The following is a 26,688-nucleotide window of genomic DNA, read 5'->3' as shown; positions in this document are numbered from 1 at the left end:
GTGAGCAAGGAGTGAGTGAGCGCAGACAGGAGAGATACATAATAATTTATGTGTGGAAAATATTAGAGGGGCTGGTCCCAAACCTGCACACAGAAATAACATCACATGAGACCAGGAGACATGGCAGGCTGTGCAGAATGCCCCCATTGAAAAGCAGAGGTGCAACAGGTACTCTGAGAGAGAATTATCAACATCAGAGGCCCAAGGCTGTTCAACACACTTCCACTTCACATAAGGGACATAACTGATCGACTCCTAAGTGTTCAAGAGAGAACTGGATAAGCACCTCCAAAGGATACCTCATCAACTAGGCTGTGATTCATACGTCAGGCTGCGAGCAGCCGTGTCAAACAACCTGGTTGACCAGTCCAGCAACGAGGACGCCTGGTCGACGACCGGGCTGCAGGGACGCCAAGCCCCAGAAACACTTCAAGGTAAGGTAAACACAGCCTGCTGGCACGTGAGACGAGAAGCAAAAAACAAAGACACCACATTTTTCAGAATCGGTGCAAATAACTTCAAGAAGGCAGCCGCTGAGGAAAGAGCACCAGACACTGGCCCAGAAACCAGTGCCTCTACATCCTCCTCAAGCAAGTTCGAAGACAACTCGAGCAGGGAAAAGAAATGCAAAACTGAAGCCGAGTGCCCCCAGGCATGCAAATCCTCAGCTACAAGGGACACCTTGTAGCTGCACATGAAGGATGGGAACCTGCACATGAAGCTGCACCTGGCCAATATCCCTAAGAGGAATGGGGGCAAATAAGCACTCATTGAGGTGCTCCAATCCCCCCCCCCATTTCCCACCATTCAAGCGTGCGGATCTGACAGAACAAATGCCACACCCCCCCCCCAAAGAAAAGAAAGGGCAGTCTGCTAACCAAGATGACTCTGGGATCTCGTAACGCGGCCAATTAGAAAAAGTAGAGCCAAACTCAAATGCGTAAGGGTTCATTATCGAGGCTCAATCCAAGTCACGCAGGAGGTACGCCACAAGGGTCTCCCAAACCTCCTTAGGCGGGATGTGGGAAGCCGAAAACCTCTGGAAGGAAGGGACCGAAGAACCCAGAGGAATCCGGAGAGGATCGGAACCCATATCAAATTCCAACAGTGGGGGTGGGGGGGGGGGGGAGATTAAACCCCTCTCCCTGCAACAAGCAGCCCCACATCGTGGGGTACCAACACCCAAGTGGGGTCAAACGGGGCCCAAAGCCCCCCCCCCCCCTCAAGTCGTCAACTCCCCAGTCCAGGGATCTTCAACAGCAGGACCCAGGGCAGAGCAGCTCTCCAAACCCTCCACCCCAAAAGAAAAAACAGAGTCCAACGGAAAAGCTGGGAAAAGTGGGGTCCGCTGGTCAGACCCCGACACCCCGGCTGGAGGATCAGACTTGACTGCCTCCGTCGCCGAACTGGATGGGGCAACCCGAGACCGCTTGAATCTCGCCACCATCTAAACCCTGCCCCAACTCCGAAACCCTCAGATGTTTGGGAGCTGGTAGCAGGGAGGGAGGAGGGGGGAGGGGGAAGCAGGATAAACAACAGAGTAAGGACGAGGCATCGCAGACAAAACCAAAGTCAAAGAGACTAAAGCCCCCAAGTCCAGGCCCCTATAACAAAAGCACGGCAGCCACGAGGCATCCGGAAAGAAATGCAACCGAGCGCATTGCAGCAACCAAAACCTTGCATGCAGTACCGAAGCCGCCTGCACCCGATTATCAGTATTAGTGGACTGGGTGAATTGGAGCACCAGTAAGGAACATTACTCGCAGGACTCTGGGTCAAAGGTGTCATCGACCCAACAGGCAGCATGAAGGTACCAAACCTGTGCCCCCCCCGAGACAAGGGGACAGAGCAACTTTCGAACTCGCACAAGACAAGATGGGACCCAGAGGATGCATCCATTGGACCAATGAATCCCAATAGTCTTCCAGGGCCCTTAGGCTGACTGCTAAGGGAAGCCCAGGCAAGGGACTGCTAACCAGTTGGCCCAAATTACCGAGAGAACAATTAACGCTGAAACCCTGCGACGTGTACAATCACGGGGACCTAGTGGGGGACCACCAGAATAACAGAGGGTGGACAATGACCAAGGGGCAGACCCCACACCAGGCAACAAACAAAAAGAAAAAGAAAACCCCGCAAAAGTACAACGTCCCCAGGAGGAACAGAACCGGCTGCTGTGATAATAGTTGACAAGCTGCACAGTATCTTGAGACAATACTACCTCCTACCCAAGGTCACACGACAGCTATAAAAAGCTCAGCTGACCTGAAGAGCGGGCAATCACAAAGCAGTAAAAGATCCCTACGTAGGTAGTCCAGGATGACTTGGAAGACTTCTAGAAGATAACCCCCAAGCTGCAAGGGCAGTATTTACAGGCCATACAGGAAGATGGCCCTAGGTGCATGCAGCCCCAGTACACCATGAATTACTCCTGGCTCACACACCACCACATAGCGGAACACTGCCACCTAGGCACAACACTGCTCAGAGACAGGAGCCAGAGTCAAACAACCGCCATGCAACACATCAGCGTCAGAACTGGGGTTAGATGGCTGGCATGGGCGTCTGGGCTCCTACTTCCCCCTTTCCAGGGAGGGGGGAGCTGCGCAGACAGCAGTGCAGCGGCAGTTGTGACGGCCTGCTTGTTTGCTTGTTTTCGGTTTGAGAGTTCTGCTTGATAGTTCGGTTTTCGGTTGCAATTTTTAACCAGGTGGTGCTTGTTTTGGGACGCCTTTCTGGGTGCCTAACCCAGTCGATTACAGACATGGAATGCTTCCAACCACATGAGGGTTTCTATAGGCCATTGCTCCTCGTGCCTCTCTGAGGGGGCCAGGTTCTGGCTCGTAGTTCCCGGTAGGCAAGAACTCCAATCGAATTGACTGATGTCACGGTCTAATACAGTACATACATATCAGCCCGGTAAGCTCCAGAAGGCCAGAGGGGTTCTCCACAGAAATTTTTTAAAATTATTTCTCATACTCATCACAATTCATAGTACAAAATATAAATAAAATTTCTTTATCACAAATATAGAACTACAGTATATTAAAATTTTTAACAAAAACATGTAACTGAAGGATAAAATACATACATAAAAAATATTTTGAAATTTACTTCACCAATATCGTATACAGACAAAAAGGCACCAACTGGAAAACAAAAGAAAATTAAAAAAAAAAAAAAAATTGATGTTAATTAAATTTAAAATTTTTAATCATATAGTTTAGCCCAAATAATGAACCTATTACATTTTGCATAATACCTGAACAAAATTACTCTTGATATATTCTAAGCAAGTTTTTATACCACTTGCATAAGTAGGTATAATGATTAAAACTACGTATTTCATCACTTCATTAGCACCACAGATATTTGTTATACTCTATCTTTGGATCAAATCAGTGCATGTAAATTTTTATTCAAGAGCAAATAATGTTACACATTTTTTCTGGCATAGCTCACTGTGTTTCCTTCGCTTAGATAACCGGCACGAGCAAGGTTTAGTGCACATGCCAGGCTTCTCGGTGACCCTCACAACCTACTAGGGACAAGATATTCAATAGTATCTTGCTAACCCTCATGTAGGCCAGGCAGCATGTGGGGCGGGTCACAAACCCACAACCAAGAAAACTACCCACCATGACACATCAACATTACAAAACATTCATTTTAAGACGTGTCAGAAAAATAGTGAATTGTCAAACAATCCTCAAATTATCAACGAGAAGGTTGGGGAAGACCACCTAATTTTTTTGCCTGGAATGGCTTAGTGCATAACAAACACTTGGCTCTGGCGATCTTTTTTTTTTATAACTTCACAACCCATGTGTTGGGGAAGGGGGGCAAGTTCCATCTTTAAGAAAGCATGCTACTGATTTCATTGTCTTAGTATACCTCTGCATCAGCTTCACTCCAGAGCCTCCTTCCCTGACACCATCCTCCAAGGGGGTTTCCTTCACTTGGTAAAATTCTTGAATATGACCTGTTCAGATCAGTACAGTACTGAGAAACTTTACCATTAAGCATGGCTTTAGAACAATACTTTTAACTGGGTGTTGCAAGAGGATATATTCTTAGATTATATTTTACCCTCAAACATACCAGCGATACCAAGAAGCATGAAACGACAAGAAGCTTGTTGTTGTTTCAAGAAGCTTGAAACAACAACACTGCTGTTGTTGGGCTTAGCCCAACAACAGCAGTGAGGAAACAGGCAGAAAGAAATTTTGAGAAAGGGATAGCAGACAAATGTAAAACAGAACCAGGCCTATTCTTTTTATTTTTATTATATATATATATATATATATATATATATATATATATATATATATATATATATATATATATATATATATATATATAATATATATATAATATATATATAATATATATAATATATATATAATATATATATAATATTGAGATATATACAAGAGTTGTTACATTCTTGTACAGCCACTAGTACGCGTAGCGTTTCGGGCAAGTCCTTAATCCTATGGTCCCTGGAATACGATCCCCTGCCGCGAAGAATCGTTTTTTCATCCAAGTACACATTTTACTGTTGCGTTAAACAGAGGCTACAGTTAAGGAATTGCGCCCAGTAAATCCTCCCCGGCCAGGATACGAACCCATGACATAGCGCTCGCGGAACGCCAGGCGAGTGTCTTACCACTACACCACGGAGACTAATATATATATAATATATATATAATATATATATATATATATATATATATATATATATATATATATATATATATATATATATATATATATATATATATATTTTCATTAAAAGCAAATTGTAGGTAAAGGATAATATTCAGTTTGAAAATGGGAGAGAGATTCATGGAAAATTAAAAGGAAATGTGTGAAACATTAAATGAACAGTTCCAAAGTGTGTACAAAATTAAATTTTCATAGATCCAGACAATAAGAATTCCAGAGAACAACATAGAGCACATACAAGTGTCTAGTGACGAAGTGGAAAAAATGCTCAAGTAGCTAAGTAAGAAAGTATTTGGCCCAGATGGAGTTTCACCATTGGTTCTGACATCAATTTTCGTGTTACATCTTTCATTTTGGTATCAAATTGTTCTCAATCTAAAAGCATGCATTATAAAACTAGTCCCATAATAATAGCATAATAAATAGAATTTTAACAAATAATAAAAAATTTGGCCCAAAAACTTGTTTATAATCTTTCCAGTGTTCTGACATCAATTTTTGTGTTATGTCCTTCATTTGGGTATCAAATTGTGTGCAATCTAAAGGTGCTCATTTTAAAACCACTCCCAGATTGATCGGATAAAATTAAAATTTTTAACAAATATTTTAAAATGTGGACGCCACTCGCATCACCGACTCTGACTCTGGAGAAAAACGATTGCCGCCAGGGGAGTTATCAGAGTGCAAAAGTGTTAATGCCTCTAACCTCTCCTCGTAGCCCTTGTCCTTCAGTTCTGGGAGCCACTTAGTGGCATGTCTTTGCACCTTTTCCTGTTTGTTGATGTGCTTCTTAAGATATGGGCACCATACAACTGCTGCATATTCCAGTTTTAGTCTAACAAAAGTCGTGAACAATTTCATTATTATTTCTCCATCCATGTATTTAAAAGCAATTCTGAAGTTAGAAAGTGTAGCACAGGCTCCTCACACAATGTTCTTAATGTGGTCCTCAGGTGACAGTTTTCTATCTAGAACCACCCCTAGATCCCTTTCTGTCAGAATTCTTTAATGATTTCTTACATAATTTATAGGTTGTGTGGGGGTCTATGTTCTCCAATTCCCCATTCCATAACATGGCATTTATTCTCATCAAATTACATTTGCCAAGTGTTGCTCCATATACTTATTTTGTCCAGGTCTTTCTTCTTGAAGAGCATGACAATCATCTATGTTTCGTGTCTTCCCTATTATCTTACCATCATCAGCAAATATGTTCATATAATTCTGTATTCCAACTGGTAGACCGTTTATGAAGACAATGAATATTACCGGTGCAACAACTGAACCCTGTGGTACTCCACTTGTGATATTCCTCTAATCTAATAAATTGCCTCTGATTACAGCCCTCATTTTTCTGTCGGGAAATTTTTCATCCATGTTAGAAGCTTACCTGTCACCCTTCCAATATGTTCCAGTTTCCAGGACAACCTCTTATGTGGAACTATGTCAAAAGCCTTTTTTAGGTCCAGATAGATGCAGTCAACCCAACCATCTCTTTCCTGTAAAATATCTGTGGCTCGATCATGGAAACCGAGTAAATTCGTTACACAGGATCTTCCAGATCGAAAACCATACTGTCTGTCTGATATCATATCGTTTTCCTCCAGGTGTTCTACCCATTTAGTTTTAATTATTTTTTTCCAATATTTTGACTATTACTCTTGTCAATGATACAGGTCTATAATTGAGGGGTCTTCCCTGTTGCCACTTTTTGTAGATTGGAACTATGTTTGCCTTTTTCCACACATCAGTTACATCTCCTGTACACAGGGATGCCTGAAAAATCAGTTGAAGTGGAATGCTGAGCTCAGGTGCACATTCTCTCAGAACCCATGGTGAAACTCCATCTGGACCAACTGCTTTGTTCTTACATAGCTCCTTGAGCATTTTTTCCACTTCGTCTCTAGACACTTCTGTGTGCTCTACGTTCTTCTCTGGAATTCTTATTGTGCCTGGTTCCCTAAAGATTTCATTTTGTACAAACACACTTTACCTGGTTACCTGGTTATACCTGGTTGATGGGGTTCTGGGAGTTCTTCTACTCCCCAAGCCCGGCCCGAGGCCAGGCTTGACTTGTGAGAGCTTGGTCCACTAGGCTGTTGCTTGGAGCGGCCCGCAGGCTCACATACCCACCACAGCCCGGTTGGTCCGGCACTCCTTGGAGGAATAAATCTAGTTTCCTCTTGAAAATGTCCACGGTTGTTCCGGCAATATTTCTTATGCGTGCTGGGAGAATGTTGAACAACCGCGGACCTCTGATGTTTATACAGTGTTCTCTGATTGTGCCTATGGCACCTCTGCTCTTCACTGGTTCTATTCTGCATTTTCTTCCATATCGTTCACTCCAGTACATTGATATTTTACTGTGTAGATTTGGTACTTGGCCCTCTAGTATCTTCCAGGTGTATATTATTTGATATCTCTCTCGTCTTCTTTCTAGTGAGTACATTTGGAGGGCTTTGAGACGATCCCAATAATTTAGGTGCTTTATTGCGTCTATGCATGCCGTATATGTTCTCTGTATTCCCTCTATTTCAGCAATCTCTCCTGCTCTGAAGGTGGAAGTGAGTACAGTACTGAGCAGTACTCAAAACGGGATAACACAAGTGACTTGAAGAGTACAACCATTGTGATGGGATAACTTTGGAAGTGTTCATTTAATATTTCACACATTTCATTTTCATTTTTTCCTGAATTTATTTCCCATTTTCAACCTCTGAATATTATCGTTTACCTGCAATTTTTTGTTTATGAATTTATAGAATAAACCTGGTTCTGTTTTACATTTGTCCACAATTTCTTTTTCAAAATTTCTTTCTGCCCCTCTCCTCACTGCTGTGTAGTTGTTTCTCGCATCTTTGTATCACTGGTATGTTTGGGGGTTTGGCCTCTTCCTGTATTGATTCCATTTTTGTGTCTTTTGGTCTCTGGCCCTCTCACAATTTGTTGAACCAATCTTGTTTCCTAGGTTTGCATCTCTGCTTTGGTATAAATTTTTTTGTGCCTTTATCATATATTTCACAAAACTTAACATACTTGACATACTTCACAAAACTAGGACATTTACTTCGTCCTAACAGCAAGTCTTTCCAGTCAAATACCTTAAAGAAATGTCTGAGTTCTCCATAAAGATCTCTCCGGAAATCAGTTTTTTCAACTGCTTCAACCTCATTTTCTTCAAGATTGTAATGCATTGCATACTTTATTCCTAAAAAAAACATGGTCACTTTTACACAGCATAGTGTATATCATACTATATGTTATAACAAGCAGTTTTCTCGGTTGTGGGATGATCTCTTGTCCCAACTTACTTCCTGCTCCATATGAGGGGGATAAGACAGCTGAATAGGTCTTGTCCCTGGCAGGTAAAAAAAAGTCCAGCTAAGAGCCTGGTGAGCCACTACAAGCAATTACCTGAGAGATGATGTTACTGTATTGCTGGACAAACCTGGCCCTGGCTGAGCTTGGGGCATAGAAGAACATGCCAGACTGACTACTGTACATATAAACTACAGAATCTAAATAAGGGCAACCACTTAAATGCAACCCAGACATTTTATTTCACAGCAAAATAAAATTTGCAATTAGCTTAGCCCAAAATATCTATATCCTCATTATCATTTTCATTTTGGTCATGCTGTTGTGCACACTCTTGAGAAGTAGCAGCTGAAAGCCACACCACCTCTTCATGTTCAAAAAGTCCACTTCTCTTTTCTTTCATTAGCTGTCTGTATTCTTTCCTGGTTCTAGTACGCTGCAGTTGTAAATCTCGTGAAAGGCACTAAAAGATAAAAGAAAATGGAGAGCATGTAATAAGACATTGTAAAAAATGATGTTACCTAATCATATAAATTTTACTACATATGCCACAACAAATTATACCTTAACAGGAGAAAATACTGAAAAATGTTACTCCTCTAATATCAGCATTCTGAGCCATCTATATTCCCCTACAATTAGGAAATTTTACAGGAACCATGAAGTTCAAATTAGCAGTTGCTACTTACGGTACTTGAATTGAGAACCATGAAAACAGCCTCTGCATGCATATACTGAATCAGTAAAATACAGAAAGAAGCAAGTACAGTAAAGGAAGCACTAAAAAACAAAAAAAAAAAGTAGATAATTTTGTTTACTCTTGCACTATCATGATATCATGATTTGGACAAGGGCATTATTATATAGGAGGAAACAGTAGTTTAAATGGCACTGCCAGGATGAGAAATCCTTGTAAATTAGGTGCCCCAAGGCTCTGCCCTGGGATAGCAGCCCGTCCTCCAAAAATGGGGAGGTAAATGTAACAGCCCCATAACAGCCCCCATAAATGCAATTATGTACTATATACGACAGTCAAGAAATGTACTTATTTTCACTTAGTATTAAACCGTGCTGTCAAATATATTGTGAATATTTGAGTTTACCTGAAAAACTGAATAGAAAACCACGACCTAACCTAACCATCTTAATTTTTTAAGGTAAGCATTTTATTGCTTTTTAATTACAATTACTACTTAACCTATAGCTATACTGATATTACAGTTTTATAAAACTAATAAAACTAAAATATTTCAATAAATTGTAAAGTAACTCAGGATATTTTCAAATTTTGTATAAAATCTCTATTGTGTAATAAAACTGAAAAAAATTCCTGATATTTAAAACTTGTGTATAGCAAACTGAACTTTAAAACTTCATCCTAAAATTCTGAGTGTCTTAATAGAAAACAAGGAGAATAAATGGGGAGGTAAATGTAACAGCCCCATAAGTGCAATTATGTACTATGTATGACAGTAAAGAAATGTACTTATTACACTTAGTATTAAAACGTACTGTCAATTCAAAGGTTAGGTTAGGGACAGGATTCAGCAGCAATATTTGCAAATCTGCAAATGATACTAAAATTTAGCAGGAAATAGATTCAGAAGACTCAAAATCATTTCAAGATGCTCTAGCTAGGCTTTTGAAACAGTCAAAAGATTGGAAGATGCAGATACATGCTAACAAATGGAAGATTCTCAGGCTATTTAATGATGATGAGTTACAGGATATCAGCTGGATGGTATTGAAATGGCTAAGTTTGATTGCAAAAAAATATCTGGGGGGGTCATGATTAGTAGGAATTTTAAGTAAAAATATCAGTGCAATAATGTTCAAAATAAGGAAAATAGAATATTGGGATTTGTCTCTTAGAAGTGTTAGTACCTACCTATTACCTAATGTTATTCTTCAACTGTATCTTGCTTTTGTTAGGCAACATTTAGATTATGCAGTTCAATTTTTTGGTTGCCAAACTATGGATTGGACAAAAATTTACTTCAACATATTTAGTGAAGGATGGAATTAATCCAACAAATTAGAAACCTTACATAAGAAGAGATTGAAAAAACCAGCGTTGAATGTAATGAAACACCATTTTCTGAGCGAGGCCCGGACACTCCCTAGAGCTATCCGGGCTGATATGAATGTATTAGACCATGGCATCAGTCAAAGCAAATGGAGTTCTTAGGCCTACCGGGAACCACCAGCCAGAACCTGGCCCCCCTCAGGGGGGCACGAGGAGCAATGGCTTATATAAACCCCCATGTGGTTGGAAGCATTCTATGTCTGCCATCTACTAGATTAGGCACCCAGAAAGGTAGGCAACCCAAAACAAACCCTATCTGGTTTACCCTTACACTGCTCAGGGGTCCTTGGGACATTTACACCCCTGTGCGCAAGAAAAAAAAAAATCAAAAATTTTTTTCGTCATCTAAACATGTTAATTTGTGTCCCCTGAGCACGGAAAAAAAAAAAATCGCAGGTGACATATTTTGGGCGCAATTGACCGAGGAAGTCTGACAAAAAGTGGGCGTTGACAGAGTGGTCGTCAGACGCAGTCAGCGTCACCCGCGCTGACAGATGGGAGTTGCCACAAAGATATTATTACCTAATTGTTTCAATGTCTCCGATTGATTTTTTCTTAGTTTTTTTTTGCAGTAATATTATTCAATAGTGTGTATTGTAATATATTTTTATAATAAAAGTGGTGAATAATCGCTATACTCAAAAGTATGATGTGCATATTAGTGATTCAATTATTATGTTTATAAAACAATAAACAAACAGTTTTGCTGCTATTGCACTCTATACACAGGTTATATATAAGTATCTGCATGTTTTGGTCACCATAACGAACCAATAAGTTGGTATTGAGAGTCGAAAAGCAACGAAGAGTTACCGCCACACACCAGCCAGCCACTCGCTGGCACTCCCTCTTCACACGCACTAAACTTTCTCCCCCAACAATACCAGTTGTGGTGTTATTACACTATATACAGACGTCATATATAAGTATGTATATATTTTGTTCACCACAAATGTACAGCTAAGCTGATATAGTTAGTTCAGGCACTAAGAGTCGTCGCTACACACACAGTCAGCTGGCGGCTCCCTCACTCATTCAAGGTCACACGCACTAAACTTTCTCCCCCAACAATACCTTTTGCAGTGTTATTACCCTATATACACATATTATATATAAATATCTACATGTTTTATGCACCGTAACTGTACACCTAAGCTTGTAGTGCGCCCAAAGAGCATAGTGGCCACCCACTAAACAGCTAGACAAATCGTGCAGACGACGTCACCTCCGTCACCCATATGGCTCCTCCCAGCATAATCCTTTTGCTGTTATTACACTAATACACACATTATATATAAGTATCTACGTTTGTGTTCACCATAGAGAACCACTGACCTGGTATGGTGAATGCAAACAATAACAGCTAGCCACACAGTCAGTAAACGATGCTGTCTCCCTCCATCTCTCAGCATCACTCCTCCCACAGCGCTCATTATTACAACAATCCTGCTATTATCACAACCCTGGTTATTTATATCACAGTCATGGGTCATCTGTAATATTGTCATCGCTAAATAATAACAATTATATATTTATTTTGACATTTTTCGGCGATGCTGTGGTCACAAGCTGATGCTTGTGACCACATGACCGCAGCATGATGCTTCGCTCATGCTGCGTGCGCCGGCCTTGGTTGCTCCAACAGTACTGTGCCTCTCACACCTGAGAATATTGCCCACAATTTTTTTTTTAAATGGTATTCTGTTTACAAGAGCCCTGAGGAAGCTACTGTGAACCCCGTGTAGCCGCGGGCCATTTGAATCAGGCCTGGCACCCTATGGCGTATATATACGCCATGCGCACCATGGGACATGTTACTCAGAGCGTATATATACGCCATGCGCAGTTTAAGGGTTAAAAACTTGCTATTGGAAGCCGAACTGTTGGACAGAACTCCCAAACTAAAAACGAGCAAACGAGCATGATGTCACAACCGTCACTACATTGCTGTCTGCGCAACTCACCCCTCCCTGGGAGGGGAAAGGGGGAGCTCCAGACCTCCTGTGCCAGCTATCCACCTCCCAGTTCAGAGGCTGGATGTCAAAAACCACGAAAACCGCCGACCAGAGGGATGAAAGGTTGCCAGGGAGCCTTCAGGTCTCACCCAGAAAATGGTGTTTCATTACATTCAATGCTGGTTTTCTGGGGGGGAGCCCCTTCGGCTCCCCGGGGCTATTTTACCAAAGATAAAACAAGAGGGACTTACCCAGGAGGTGATCGCCACTTGCCCCTCAACTCAAAGTTGAGACAACTGGCTGCAACTACCGACCCAATGCGACACACGCCAGGCTAGGGGACAGGAACATTAACCCTTAAACTACACAACACATCATATGATGTGTTGAGTAACTTACCCAAAATTGTGCATCACGTCATATGACGTGTTGGAGTACTATGCAAGATTTAAACAGTCCGTGGATACACGGGGTTCACCTCACCTTCATCAGAGCTCTTGTAAACAGGCACAATTTAAAAAAAAAAAAAAATCACGGGCAACATTCCCAGGTGTTAGGACCTCAGTACTGAGTGAGCCACCAAGGTTAGCGCACGCAGCATGAGCTCACAGCACTGCTGTTCAGCTTGTGACCACAGCATCGCTTAAAAATGTCAAAATATATAAGTACATGTTATTATTTAGCGATGATAGTATTACAGAAGACTCCTGATATGTCCAGGATTCTGATAATAGCAGGATTGTTGTGATAATTAGTGCTGTAGTGAGATGAGTAATCTTGGTGGGAAGGGAGGTAGCATTATCTGCTGACTGTGTGTGACCACCTTTTATTGTCTGGACTCACTATACCGGTATAGTCGTTCCCAATGGTGAACAAAACATGCAGATACTTATATATAATGTCTGTATATAGTGAATAAAAGCAAAAAACAGTATGGTGGGAAGAGAAGGTTGGCGAGTCAGGTGAGGTAGGAAGGGAGTGGCAGCCAGTGGCAGACTAGCTGGTGTGTAATTACCTAAGTGTAGTTACAGGATGAGAGTTACGCTCGTGGTGTCCCGTCTTCCCAACAGTCATATAACGCTTTGAAACTACTGACGGTTTTGGCCTCCACCACCACCACCTCGCCTAACTTGTTCCAACTGTCTACCACTCTGTTTGCCTCTAACCTCTCCTCGTAGCTCTTGCCCTTCAGTTCTGGGAGCCACTTAGAAGCATGTCCTTGCACCTTTTTCAGTTTGTTGATGTGCTTCTCAAGATATGGGCACCACAAAACCACTGCATATTCTAGTTAGGCTTTGGCCTAACAAAAGTTGTGAACAATTTCTTCAGTATTTCGCCATCCGACTTTGGCATCAGTCATGTGTATGGAGTTCTAGAGCCTACCGGGGACCACGATCAGAACCTGGCCCCCTCAGAGAGGTAAAGGGAGCAATGGCCTATAGAAACCCCCGTGTGGTTGGAAGCATTCTATGTCTGCCATCGACTGGGTCAAGCATCCAGAAAGGTAAGCATTCCAAAACAAACCCCTATTCTGGTTAAAATTGCTACCAAAAGCCAAACTAGTGGATAGAACTCCCAACAGAAAACATGGAAACTAGTATGACCTCACATGTCACCGCGCCGCTGTCTGCGCAGCTCACCCCTCCCCGGGAGGGGGAAGAGGGAGCCCCAGACCTCTCACGCCAGCTATCCACCTATCAGTTCTGAGGCTGGATGCCAAAACACACAAAAAACTGCCGACCTGAGGGAGGGAGGGTCGCCGGGGAGCCTCTGGGTCTCGCCCAGAAAATGGCGTTTCATTACATTCAACGCTGGTTTTTTGGGGGGATCCCCGGAGCTAACCACCAACAGAGGAAGGTCAAAGGGACGGAACCGGGAGGCGGACACCACGCACCCCTCAACTGAAGCAAGACAGCCGGCAGCAAACGCCAACCCAAGGTGAGACAGCCCCGAAAGGGCCCGGGAACAACACGAGACAATGAGCAGCAAGGCCCCTGTACGAACACCAAAAGATCCGTGCCCAAATGACAGCAAGGACACGCCGCCCAGACGGCAGCAAGAGCAGCAAAGCCACGAACGTCACGGGCATGGGGAAAAAACACAGGCAGGCTAGCCACAATAACATATCTGACAACCCTGAACACCTTCACCCGCGAACAGGGAAGAACGGAACCGGATCAACTCAAAGCGAACCCCGGACCTAGAAGCTGTGGCACGCAAATAACAGCAGAGGGCCACCACTGAACACAAAACACAACACACCCCCGGCCCAACCAAACACCAACAAACCAAGGACCCCTCTGGAATGCAGCAGCCCCATCCAGTGCCAGAAAAGATGGAGACGGCTGCCACCAAACAACCAAAACACTAAGATCGAAGGAGCAGAAAACCCCTGCAGAGGAGAGCAAGAAGCCCAGCGACCCGACCCCCAGAGGCAAATGCCAACAGGAAAATGAGCCGACAAAAAACAAACCGGAACCGAAGGGGTACCACCAACTGAGGAGAAGACAAAGCACTCTGACCAGAGACCAGGACGGTGCAAGTGGTGCACGAACAGGCCAGAGGTGAAACAACGCATGAGACGGCTTACGAAATGTGCAGAAGCAACATCAAGACCGAAAGCAAGCCGAAGCGGCTCCTCCAGCGCCGCACGAAACGAGGCAACAGTATGTGGCAAGACGACGGCCTTCAACCCCCACCAGAAAAAAAAGCAGACGCTAACAACTGCAGCCACCTAAGAAGGTACAGGAGAAAAAGGAAGGACTGCCAAAATACCCCATACTGCCACCAAGAAGAAGTACGCAAGTGGGACACCAACAACGAAGCCACCAGACCACCAACCGGAGGCGAGACACGCGAGGCAGAACGTAATCAGCCCCGACAAGGCTCATCCGAGCCCAGGAAAAGGCGGAGCCGTGGGTAGATCTCGGGCGCGACAACCAAGCCCAAGCCGGCGCAAAGGAGATGGAACGTCTGCCAAACGGAAAGCTCCCCAATGCAAGCAAGCCTGCCAGGAGAACAGAAACAACGGGTCCGACAAGAGACATTGAAAGACCCTGAAAACTCAACAGGCAGAGCAAGCCAGGAAAACCGAAGAAGGCGTAAGGGTTGCCACCAGAACAGTACCCGAACCAAGGGGTACAAGCAACGAAAACAAACCAAGACACATAAGCGCCCCATATGACACAGGCTGAAGGAACGCCCAAGAAGCCAAGGAACGCACGAAGAAAACCCCTGCGGCAGAGGAGGAAACAAAGGGAATGCACAAGGAAGGGAAGCGGCAGAATCCCCCACCCCCCATACAGCAGCCAGTGTATGCAAAACCGACCAAAAGGAGACACCAGGGAAGCGACAGGGGAGAGGCAGAATGAATGAGCCAAAACTCAAACCCCAGGAAACACAACCAGAGGTGGACAATCAGGCGTGGACAGAACCCCACGCACATGGAAGGGCCAAGCCAGGGACCCGAAGACCACGATAAATAACAAGCAAACCCCCATACGCCAACCCCAGGCACAAAACAGCAGCAAAGTGCCACACCACAACCGGACACAGGAACAAGGACACGCCACCGCGAAACATGTTACCAATGCACACATGCAGCAGCAACATGCACCACACGCAACACGCAACATGGAAGTAGCAACTTGCCTCTGCAAAGGCAGAGAACGGTGTAGGCAGACCCCAGACAGGGCCAACGGAGACACGACAGAACCCAGCAGGCCCAGGAACCTGCACACCAGGCGACCAACAACCGAGATACCTGCTCGATACCTACTTGGTGGGGTTCTGGGAGTTCATTTACTCCCCAAGCCCGGCCCAAGGCTAGGCTTGACTTGTGAGAGGTCGGTCCACCAGGCTGTTGCTTGGAGCGGCCTGCAGGCCCACATATCCACCACAGCCAGGATGAGCCGGAACCTCTATTCGAAAACAGGCTAGTGATCTTTTGAAGTCCACGGATGCACCGACAACATGGTGCATGCACGCAGGGAGGACGGTTAACAACAGCAGACCTCTGATGTTCATACGGTGGTCCCCGAATGTGCGTATGGCACCACTGCACTCCACTGGTACTATCCCGCATGTTCTCCCATATAGGCGGGACCCAAGAGCCAGAGCTCAAACCCCGCAAGCACAACCAGGTGAGCCCTACCACGTGAGTACATAACCAGCACCACAACCCCCACACCTCATAACATGAAGAGGTGGGTCCCCTGAATGACTCTAGCATGGGTTGGACATGCCTATGAGTGGGGCTGGAAGGGTTGAAAAGGGACAGTCACCGGTGTGCCAATGGTCTCATTCGTACATAAACATACCTAAATAAAGACAGGTATATAAACATCTCCGCATCCAGCGCCCGGCCGAAAGATGCCAGACCGCAGAAACTCACCTGTTGAACGGAGGAACGAATGTGACACGACAACAGTGCTAAGAAGATCCTGGGAGCACCGCCAGGTGAAATAGCCAGAGCCGGACACGCAGGAGTAGGGGCGAAGGAGGAGGCCCACACCCATGACACAGGGAAAACCACGGCATCCTCTCCACAGCTGTAATCCAGGACACCCCCGGAGCGATGGGGCACATACCGGAGAAGAGAGAGAGGCAAAGTACCCGAGAAAAAAGGGCGGAAAACACCAGCACTGAAACATACCGCCCAGACCAAAACAAACTCCCACGGCACATGCACAGGACATGCTGGCCGAACCGCACAACCCGCCTTGCGGGAAGGTGCCAACCAGGACTACTGCACAAGAAAAGTAGCAAAACAGAACACAACCCTAGGGAACCGCGAAGTAGAAAAACCAACCCATCACACACGGAACAGGAGCCAAAAGAGGAAGCAGCGACAACATAACCGGCCAAAGAAGCGTAGACGGAGCCCAATGGGAACTCAACTGGGCCACGAGTATCCCAACTGGGCTACAAGTAGCCCAATACGGCAACCCGGACTAGGAGCCGACAGACGTTGTAACAACTGAAGCTGTTTTAAAAATAAGTAATTGTATGGGAGACAGTGGGATACGCCTTTGTACAAAAGTGAGTCACGTTGTAGTTTGACCTGACCCAAGCACGGGGCATCCCCTGGGACTGGCGGTTGAAATACAAAATGGCCGCCACCTTTGTCTTAAAGCAACGTATAATGAATTATTTTACAGAATTCAGTAATTTAGAGAAATTAGTCTTTATTCATATTGTATTCATACATATTCAATAGTGTTCCTGTTTAAAGTATTAAGAGTATCCTAAATTGCCAGAATACTTTAGTAAGTCACCATCAGTGACATCACGAGCCGGGACTAGTCCTTGGCGCGGAGTGACCTTGACGACCTGGCGATCACGGGTCATCAGAGGTTTCCACATTTAGTAATTCTCAACGGTCAAATAGCCATTTTGTAATCGGAAATAGCTCTTCCCTAAGATGCCTGTGCAATTACCTTCAGTTCAAAAGAGTTCAACCATCTGGATCATTCCATACAACAGAGATTAGTTGTTCAACTTAAATCCTGCTAGTAACTTAGTAAGCCAGGCGCAGGAATACCCCCCTCGGGCTAGTGTTGAGCAGAGGGAGGAGAAATCAGTGTGGTCGTGGTCAGCAACTGGAGAAGGTCATCCACCTGCCTCTCCCAATAGATCAGCCTCCATCGAGCTGGTCGACATAAGAGGTATAGTTGCTATAGTTTGGTATAGGAAATTAGTTCATCTCATGCCTTAAGTCAGGAAGTGTTAATGATAGGGAGTGCTTTGATTTAGATTTTGTTTTAGATTTTGAATAAATTATTTAGTTAGTAATTTGCATTTTATTATTTCCATTTCATGTCCCCATTGTCTAATGTCCTTGTCACGTGGTCCCCATGAGGCCGAGTTTTCGTTGGGCCACAAAGCCTAACACAGATTAAGAATTCAGTTATCCCTTTGTTTGTTAATATTTCCCACACTTAACGTAGATTCTTCACTCCTATTCCAAATAACTGGGGACCAAGCCCCAAGGTTTTTTGAGAGCATAATCGGTCCAGACCTCGGTTATTGCTCCCAGTGTTAATGGTCTCGTGGTGGCGGCATAAAGGAGATTCTAAAGTTTGCTTGGGGGTCTAGTTCCACGCCATAAGGCTGTAGAATCTTAACCGGTCAAACAGTTTAAGACCACGTGGCGTGGAATTCAGCTAGAGTATTAGCTCTGGGGTCCCTTGGATTGAAGAGAAACAAATTAGAATACGGGTAGAGTTAAGGGTTAAAGGACAGAGGAGAGCCGATACCCCCCCCTCCGTGTTACAACGTTCCAATAATACGGGAAGTAGCGAAAAACCTTCCCGAACCCTCGAGAACACAGAAGCAAACACCAGTCCCGAAGGTACACAAAGGCACAGTCGCACCCGAGACCAAAAGTCACATAGAACCCCAAGAACGGGGAAACATGACGAAGATACCCCATCCCAAAAAAGGGAGGAGCAACAGAGAAGAGCACCCACCTACAGGACAGAACCAACCGACTCAAAGGACAAGGAACCAAGCCCGGGGAGGGGGTCAACGCCCAACAACTCGTACGGTGAGGGGGAGGAAAAACCCCTCTCCGCGTAATCGCAAGCCCCGCCTAAAGGGGAGAAAAAAAACCTGCGGGGTCCTACGAGGCCTAGGCCCCTCTAAGTCAGCCCCTCCCCAGCCCCGGGAATCCACACGACAGGCCCCGGGGCCAAGCCGTCCCCCCAAAGCCCCGGCCGTACCAGAAAATCGGGGCAGCCGCGAAATACTAAGGAAGGGAGCCCACTGGCAGACTCTTACAACACTGCTGGAGGAACAGGCTCGAATGCCCCCGTCACTACCCTGGAAGGGTAAGTCCCCGAGACCACCCGAGTCTCAAAACCATCGAACCCCGCCCCGAACCTACAGACAGTATGGAACCGAATGGAGGCAGGAAGGGGGATCCAGGGAAAAGACAAGGGGGTGTGGAAGGAACCGAAGCAACCAACATTCCCAAGTCCCAACACAAACCAAAACGGGGCAGCCCCGGGGCTCCCGGGGAGCAAACAAACGAGAGTGTTGCCACCACCAAGGCTCAACGTGCAACGCCCCTGCTGCCTGCACCCACTTGCACAACTGGGTAACTGAGCCACAACGAGGAACAAAACTCGCAGGACTCCGGGTCAAAGGTGTCACCAACCCCACAGGCAGCAGACGGAGGCAAAACAGAGTCACCCTGAGACAAGGGGCGAGAGCAACCCTCAAACTCGCTGGAAGCAAGGGGGGACTCCGGGGTCACATCCATCAGTCCCGCGCACCCCCAGGGGTTTCCCAAGGTCCCCGAGCGTTTACTATAATAGGACTCGTGCTCAAGTAATCCCAGGCAGGGTACTGCTAACCGGTGCCCAAAGCTACCAAACAACTTTCTAAGAGCTGAACCCCTGGGACGTGTACACTCACAGGGGACCTAGCGGGGGGAACCACCAGAACAATACTCAGAACACAAGGGACACAGGGGACAAGAACGAAGGCAGACCCCCCACCAGGTAGATAAACAAAAATAAAAATAAAACCCCGCAAGAGGACAGCGTACCCAAGAGGAACAGAGCCGGCCGCCATGTAGGTGAAAACAGGCTGCACAGCACCTTGCTCCCCACCAGCACAAAACTGCCCCTTACCCTAAGGCGAACATGGGAGACAGAACACCCGAGCACACAAAGAGCGGCCGAAAACCAAGCAGTAAACGGCCTAGCAAGGGTAGAACCCAAGGAACTTGTGGAAGGTGGCTCCAAGCCCCAAGGGCAGTACTTACAGGGCATCTAGGGAAGGGAACCCTAGGGGCATGCAGCCCGAGTACTGGAGACTCACTCCCGGCTCACGCACCACCTAGAAGACAGACACCACACTCTAGGCACAGTGCCGAAACAACTATTGGAGCCGGAGCACACAACCAGTGCCTATAGCATCAGCCGAAGAACTGATGGGTGGATAGCCGGCGTGAGAGGTCTCGGGCTTCCCCTACCCCCTCCCGGGGAGGGGGGGGGAGCTGTGCAGACAGCGGTGCGGTGATGTCATACTAGTTTGCTTGTTTTCTGTTGGGGAGTTCTATCCACTAGTTCAGCTTTTGGTAGCAATTTTAACCAGAATAGGGGTTTGTTTTGGAATGCTTACCTTTCTGGATGCTTGACCCGGTTGATGGCAGACACAGAATGCTTCCAACCACATGGGGGTTTTCTATAGGCCATTGGTTCCCTTGCCTCTCTGAGGGGGCCAGGTTCTGACCGTGGTCCCCGCTAGGCCCTAGAACTCCATACACATGACTGATGCCAAAGTCTGACATTAGCACATCAGCCTGGTAAAGCTCTGGGGAGCCGACGGGATTCCCCCCAGAAATCAGCCGAAGTGGTATGCTGAGCTCAGGTACACATTCTCTCAGAAACCATGGTGAAACTCCATCTAATCCCAACTACTTTGTTCTTACTTGCTCCAAGAGCATTTGTTTCACTTCGTCTCTAGACACCTCTATGTGCGCTATGTTGTTCTCTGGAATTCTTTTTGTGTCTGGTTCCCTGAAGATCTCATTTTGTACAAACACACTTTGGAATTTTTCGTTTAATGTTTCACATAATTCATTTTCATTTTCCATGTATCTATCCCCCATTTTCAACCTTTGAATATTATCCTTTACCTGCAGCTTGCTTTTAATGAATTTATAGAAAAGGCCTGGATCTGGATCTGATTAATGGTCTGCTATACCATTCTCAAAGTTCCTCTCTGCCTATCCTTACTGACGTGTAGTTATTTCTCGCATCTTTGTATCGCTGGCATGCTTGGGGGTTTGGGCTCTTCCTATAATGATTCCATGCCTGTGTCTTTTGATCTCTGGCCCTCTCGCAATTTCTGTTGAACCAATCCTGTTTCCTAGGTCTGCATCTCTGTTTTGGTATGAATGTTTGTGTGCCTACATCGTATATTTTGCAAAATATGGCATACATCTCATTTATTTTCTTACCTAGCAACAAGTCTGTCCAATTATACCCATGAAAAAAATTTCTAAGTTCCCCATAGCGTCCTCTCTTGAAATCGAGTTTAACAACTGTTTCAATGTCCCCATTCTCTACTAGATTATATCGCAAAGCGTATTTAATGTCCAAGAGGATATGATCACTCTTTCCCAAGTGAGGAAGATACTGGATGTCAAATACCTCTTCTTCTTTCGTGGTAAATACTAGATCCAGTATTGACGGAACATCCCCTTCCCTCATTCTTGTGGCCTGCTTGACGTGTTGATACATCATTGTCTCCAAGATGAGGTTCACAAATCTGCAAGTCCAAAAGTCCTCTGTTCTTACTTCATAGGCCTCCTAGTCTATTGCTTTAAAGTTGAAGTCTCCCAGTATCAACAGTCATGATTTATTTTTATCTATCTCCTTGTACAATAATCTCTCATGACCATTATGAGGCCCTCTCGTTTGTCATCCAGTTCTTCCTTTGCCTATGTGTTGCTTGCTGGTGGACTGTAGGCACTTAAAATTATCAGCTTATCATCCTGATTTCAGACCTGCAATGCCATTATGTCAATATCTCGTGGTTTTCAAATATTAACTCTCTTACGTTCAGGTGTTCTTTCACCAGCACAGCCACTCCTGCCTTCCTAGTTTTTCCTGTCATGTCTCAAAACTGAGTAGCCCCTTGGGAGTACGACTTCATTTAATATATTTCCTGCAAGTTTTGTCTCTGATAATGCGACAATATCTAGGACATTAAGCTGAATTATATCTTGCAACTCCAAAGTTTTGACCTCACTCCATCTATGTTGGTATATACAACTTTCAGGAACATGTTCCCTTTCTCTTTGCTCTTTACTCCCCCTTCCACTAATGATTTTGTTGCCTTGTTTTTATGTACCATTTCATAAGCTTTCCAGTCCCTAACACTTTGTAGAAAAAAGAATTTCTGTCTTCTTCATTTCTATCCCCATTTAGACGTTTTGCTTCAATGAGGTTCATTTTCAGGTTTTCTTTGTCCTCCTTAGAGAGGTCTTGTCTTATTGACCAAAGTTTGCCAACCTCATCACTCTGCAATTTCCTAGCATTTCTAAGCACTTCCATCATGATTTTCACTCCATTAAACGTCACCTTTAAGGGGCGGTTCTTGTCTTTCTCATATTTTCCTATTCTTCTAAAATCACTGATATTTTCCTTTGAACCTTCTCCTAAACCCACTATTTTCTCTATGATTTTTCATATCTTCTCCTGCTTGGTCCACCCTAGATGAAATTTCCTTCTCTAAACATCCAAAAATGATTAAGGACTTACTTCTATCTGCAGTGTTTTGTACTAGTTTACTGTTGGTAACCAATGTGGTGGTCACACCTTGCAGCTGTTTGACTCAGCATACCAACTTGGTGATTCCTTATGCTGAACAAAAATGATGTAGATTTGTGTTCCTCCCGCACCTTATGTGGTGGGATGTGAGAGGCCGAAAACCTCCGGAAGGAAGGGACCAAAGTACCCAAGGGAACCCGGAACCGAACCCGGGGAGGGGTTGACACCATATCAAACTCGCACTAGGAGGGGAAATAAGAAAACCCCACTCCCTGCAAGAACAAGCCCCGCTCAAGAGGGTACCAAAATCCCAAGCTGGGTCAAACAGGGCCTAAGCCCCCCCTCAAGTCATCCCCCACCCTGCCCCAGGAACCTCCACACCAGGACCCGGGGCAAGCCATCCTCCAAACCCTTCGCCTCCAAAGAAAAGGTAGAGGCTGCCGGAAAAGCTGGAATGAAGGGGGCCCATTGGTCAGACCCAGAAGCACCGGCTGGAGGAACAGGCTCGAATGCCTTAGCCGTCACATCAGAAGAGGTATCACCCCGAAGCTGCCCGAGTCTCACCATCCTGCCCTGACTCTGATACCCTCAGACGCTTCAGAGCCTGAAGCAGAGGTTAAGGACAAGGGAGTGCGGACGAAACCAAAGTCGAGGCGACTAACACAACCAGGTCTGAGTCCTAAGCCCCCAAGTCATCCCCCACCCTGCCCCAGGAACTCCACACCAGGACCTGGGGCCAAGCCATCCTCCAAACTCTTCGCCTCCAAAAAAAAAAGGTAGAGGCTGCCGAAAAGCTGAGCAGCCTCAGGGCATCTAAGTGAGCAACCAACCTAGGCACTACAGCAACGGTGAAGCTACCTGCACCCGAATATGAAGATCAGTGAATTGGGTGGACTGGAGTATAAGCAAGCAACACCACTTGCAGGACTCTGGGTCGAAGGCGTCCCCGACCTAACAGGCAGCATGACGGAGGCACATCCGGCGATTGTCACCCTGAGACAAGGGGATCTTCAAACTCGCACGAAGTGAGATGGGACCCAGGGGGACGCATCCATTGGACCACTGAGCCCAAGTGGGGTTTTCCAGGGGCCCTTAGATGCTCTGTTAAGGGAAGCCCAGGCAAGGTTGGCTTCCACTGAACATTGCTAACCGGCACCCCAAACTACCAAACAAACTACTAATTGCTGAACCCCCGACGTGTACATACACATTGAGGGGGTTCAGCAACGACGTGTACATACACGTCGGGACCTACCTGAGGAGGTAGGTCCCAAGAATACAAATAGATAAGGGTCAACACCACCAAAAGCAGACCCTCCATCAGGCAGAAAACCCCGCACAAGTACAACGCCACAGGTGGAACAGAGCCGGCCGCTGTTATATGGTGAAAACTTGCACAGTACCTTGCCGAGTACCTTGTTACCACAGTACCATGCTACCAGTGACGAAGCTACCTCCTACCCAGAGGCAAACAGGAGTGCATGAAACACCCCAGCTGACTCCAAGGGCGGGCAATCACCGAGCAGTAAAAGACCACAATGGAGGTAGGTTCCAAGAGACTTATGGAAGGGAACTCCAAGCCACAAGGGCAGTACTTACAGGGCATCTAGGGAAGATAACCCTAGGCGTATACAGCCCGAGTACTGGTGAAATTACTCCTGGCTCGCACACACCATAGGACAGGACCACACCGCAAGGCACAGCGCTGGTAAACGTCTGGAGCCAGAGTCGCACGACTGCCAGGTCTCACACCAGCCCCAGAACTGGGGGTGTGGATAGCCGACGTGGAGGGGTCTGGGGTTTCCCCTTTCCCCTTCCCAGGAAAGGGGGAGCTGCGCAGATAGTGGCACAATGACAGTGAAGTCATGCTCATTTGCTCGTTTTTCGTTTGGGGAGTTCTGTCCAACAGTTCGGATTTCAGTTGCAGGTTTTTAACCAGATAAGTTATTTTTGGAGCGCCTACCTTTCTGGGTACCTGACCCGGTCGATGGCAGATATAGACTGCTACCAACCACACGGGGATTTCTTTAGGCTATTGCTCCTCATGCCCCTTTGTGGGGGGCCAGGTTCTGACTGGTAGTCCCCGGAAGGCCTAAGAACTCCATTCACTCTGACTGATACCAGGGTCTAATACATTCATATCAGCCTGGATAGCTAAGGGGAGCCAAAGAGGGCTCCCCCCGACCAGAAAAAAATGGAAAAAGGACAACAAAATGCCAAAAGAGTTGGACATCATCTCATCAGATATCCCCCAAGAAATGCACATAAAACAAACAAACATAACAGCACATGCAAAGCAAACAGACTTAGCAGCCTTTTGAATACTAAATAGAGGCCAGTTGGACCAGTCCTGGAGCATGCAACAGCAGTATGGAACCCCCTGTTTAGTACTACACATGAAAAACTGAGAAGCTTCAGAGATTTGTCACAAAGGTGATACTGGAAGAATGAAACCTGAACTACAAGGACACGTTCAAAGAACTGAATCTACAAACACCAAAGGGATGAAAAAACCTAGAGGAGAAATAGTTATGCAACCAATATACTGTACTGACACACAATTAAGATGAACAAAGAATAAAGTGAGAGAAGATTGCACCAGAAACACAAAAGTGAAGAAGAGGGTTGAAGAGCACAATAGGCAATAACACCTTTACAAATAAATGCAGTAAAGAGATTATGTGTACAACAATTGATCATTAACATTTATGTTAGCACAGAGTGACTGCACCCACAACTGTACCTTTGGCTAGGGAGACTTCGGTAAACTTAACAACTTTTCTGTTCCTGATGATGGATATTCACCAAACGAATACTGACTGATAGTACAAAATGTGGGAATAATAAGATCAATTATTAATACATAAAATGCAGTACAATATACAGAACTTCCTGTTTTTAACTTAAAATTAAAAATTACCTTTTTTCCTTTTTTATTTTGCTGATCATATTGAGCTAAGTTCTTTTTGGAGCTTTGAGTAGGTGTTGACAAGTGAGTCATGCTTAAATGATCATGTCTAGGAATCTTTGTAGACTGTTGGTTCCTTATAGACTTAATGGTGATGCTCTGACTCGAGCCACGGCTTCCTTTAAGTTTCCCAACTCCTACGATTTTGTGTTCATTTGAGTTGTGCAGTAAATGATAATTTTTCCTCGAGCTATTGTTATCCTTGCATTTCTGTGGTATTTTCGTGGACTGAAAAAAAAAAAAAATTAGTCTCATAAATGGTATGTAAAGTCACCCACCTTCAGACACATAGGAAAGTTATTGACATTATCAGTGGCCTAACAATCAAACTTTAGAATGAGGCACCATATGTCTGAGACACTCATGACTACCAGAAACCAAAACCAGGTACCACCAAAAAACATTAGCACAACAAAATAAGTGCCTTTTTCTGTGGAGGAATCTCTGTGGCTCCCTATTGCTAGCTCTAGACATATCAAGTCACACCAGGCCCATGCAAGTCAACAAATGCCTACTGGGGACCACAAGCTAAAACATGGCTCCCTTCGGAGGCAGGAAGTCTGTTCACCCTCACCAAGGCAACTATCAGAAAGGTAGAGCAAAGCAAAACGAACAATAGAGGGATAAACGTAAACAACTTGGCCAACGTTCCACCCAATAATAAGGTCTTTCACCCAGTAGTTCCCCATCATCAGGTGGGCAGCAGTGGAGATCTACAGGCTACATGCATTGAGGAGCAACAGGCTTCACTAGAAAAACCCTCTAGTCAATTACCTAGTGCAGCCATGGCTATTTCTTCTTCTCAAGTCACTAGCAAGCCCAGGGGTCTCAAAATTTATCCAGATAAGTGTTGGTCATTCTTTGGACTTTGTCCTGTGTTGGCTCATTTACTGGTGCACAGTTTGAATCACAGTTGCTACCCCAAGGGGGGTAGAAATAGCCAAGCTACTCTATCCCTTTGAGATGTATTTCTTGCTTATCTCAATAACCATACTTGAACTTGAACTTGAGTTTGAATCTTTTGTGTTTGCCTCAAGAGCATGTATTTACAAGTCTCACTTGTTGTGTGGACTTTGAAAAACTGTTCACTTCAAGCTGCACGTATCTATAGTTGACTTCAATTGGGGCTCGCTGGTGTTGACCCTGACTTGGTTACCTTTTCTGGTTGGTTTGGGTGTCCATCCCTGAGAGGTGCAAGGGTTTGTGACTTCTATGCAAGACTCAGGGTTAGGGAACATTGGGGTTTCTTTGCTTAGGGGAACACATGATTGTTTTTATGTACTGTAGTATGTTGCTGATGCCCTTCGCAACTGTACCTGTTGACTGAGCTGCATTCAATATCAGTCC

At 45.3% G+C, this 26,688-nt stretch overlaps 1 protein-coding gene across 2 annotated transcripts in view; it reads right to left on the bottom strand.

The window, feature by feature from the left end:
* Positions 1 to 7,434: 7,434 nt before the first annotated feature.
* Positions 7,435 to 26,688, bottom strand: part of LOC123769142 (uncharacterized) — a 53,046-nt gene continuing 33,792 nt past the window's right edge. The window contains exons 6-7 of one of the 2 annotated variants that reach the window (XM_045760095.2): positions 25,294 to 25,569; positions 7,435 to 8,509 (exon numbers count right to left, since the gene is read on the bottom strand). In XM_045760095.2, the coding sequence (XP_045616051.2) occupies positions 8,318 to 8,509; positions 25,294 to 25,569 (468 nt within the window). In that variant the 3' untranslated portion in view covers positions 7,435 to 8,317. The remainder of the gene's footprint in view (positions 8,510 to 25,293; positions 25,570 to 26,688) is intronic. The other variant, XM_045760097.2, reaches the window with a different exon arrangement.

Source organism: Procambarus clarkii, chromosome 66, assembly GCF_040958095.1.
Source record: "Procambarus clarkii isolate CNS0578487 chromosome 66, FALCON_Pclarkii_2.0, whole genome shotgun sequence".
Classification (NCBI taxonomy): Eukaryota; Metazoa; Arthropoda; class Malacostraca; order Decapoda; family Cambaridae; genus Procambarus; species Procambarus clarkii.
The sequence above is the reverse complement of the archived record's forward strand: the minus strand, read 5'-3'. Positions and strand labels throughout refer to the sequence as shown.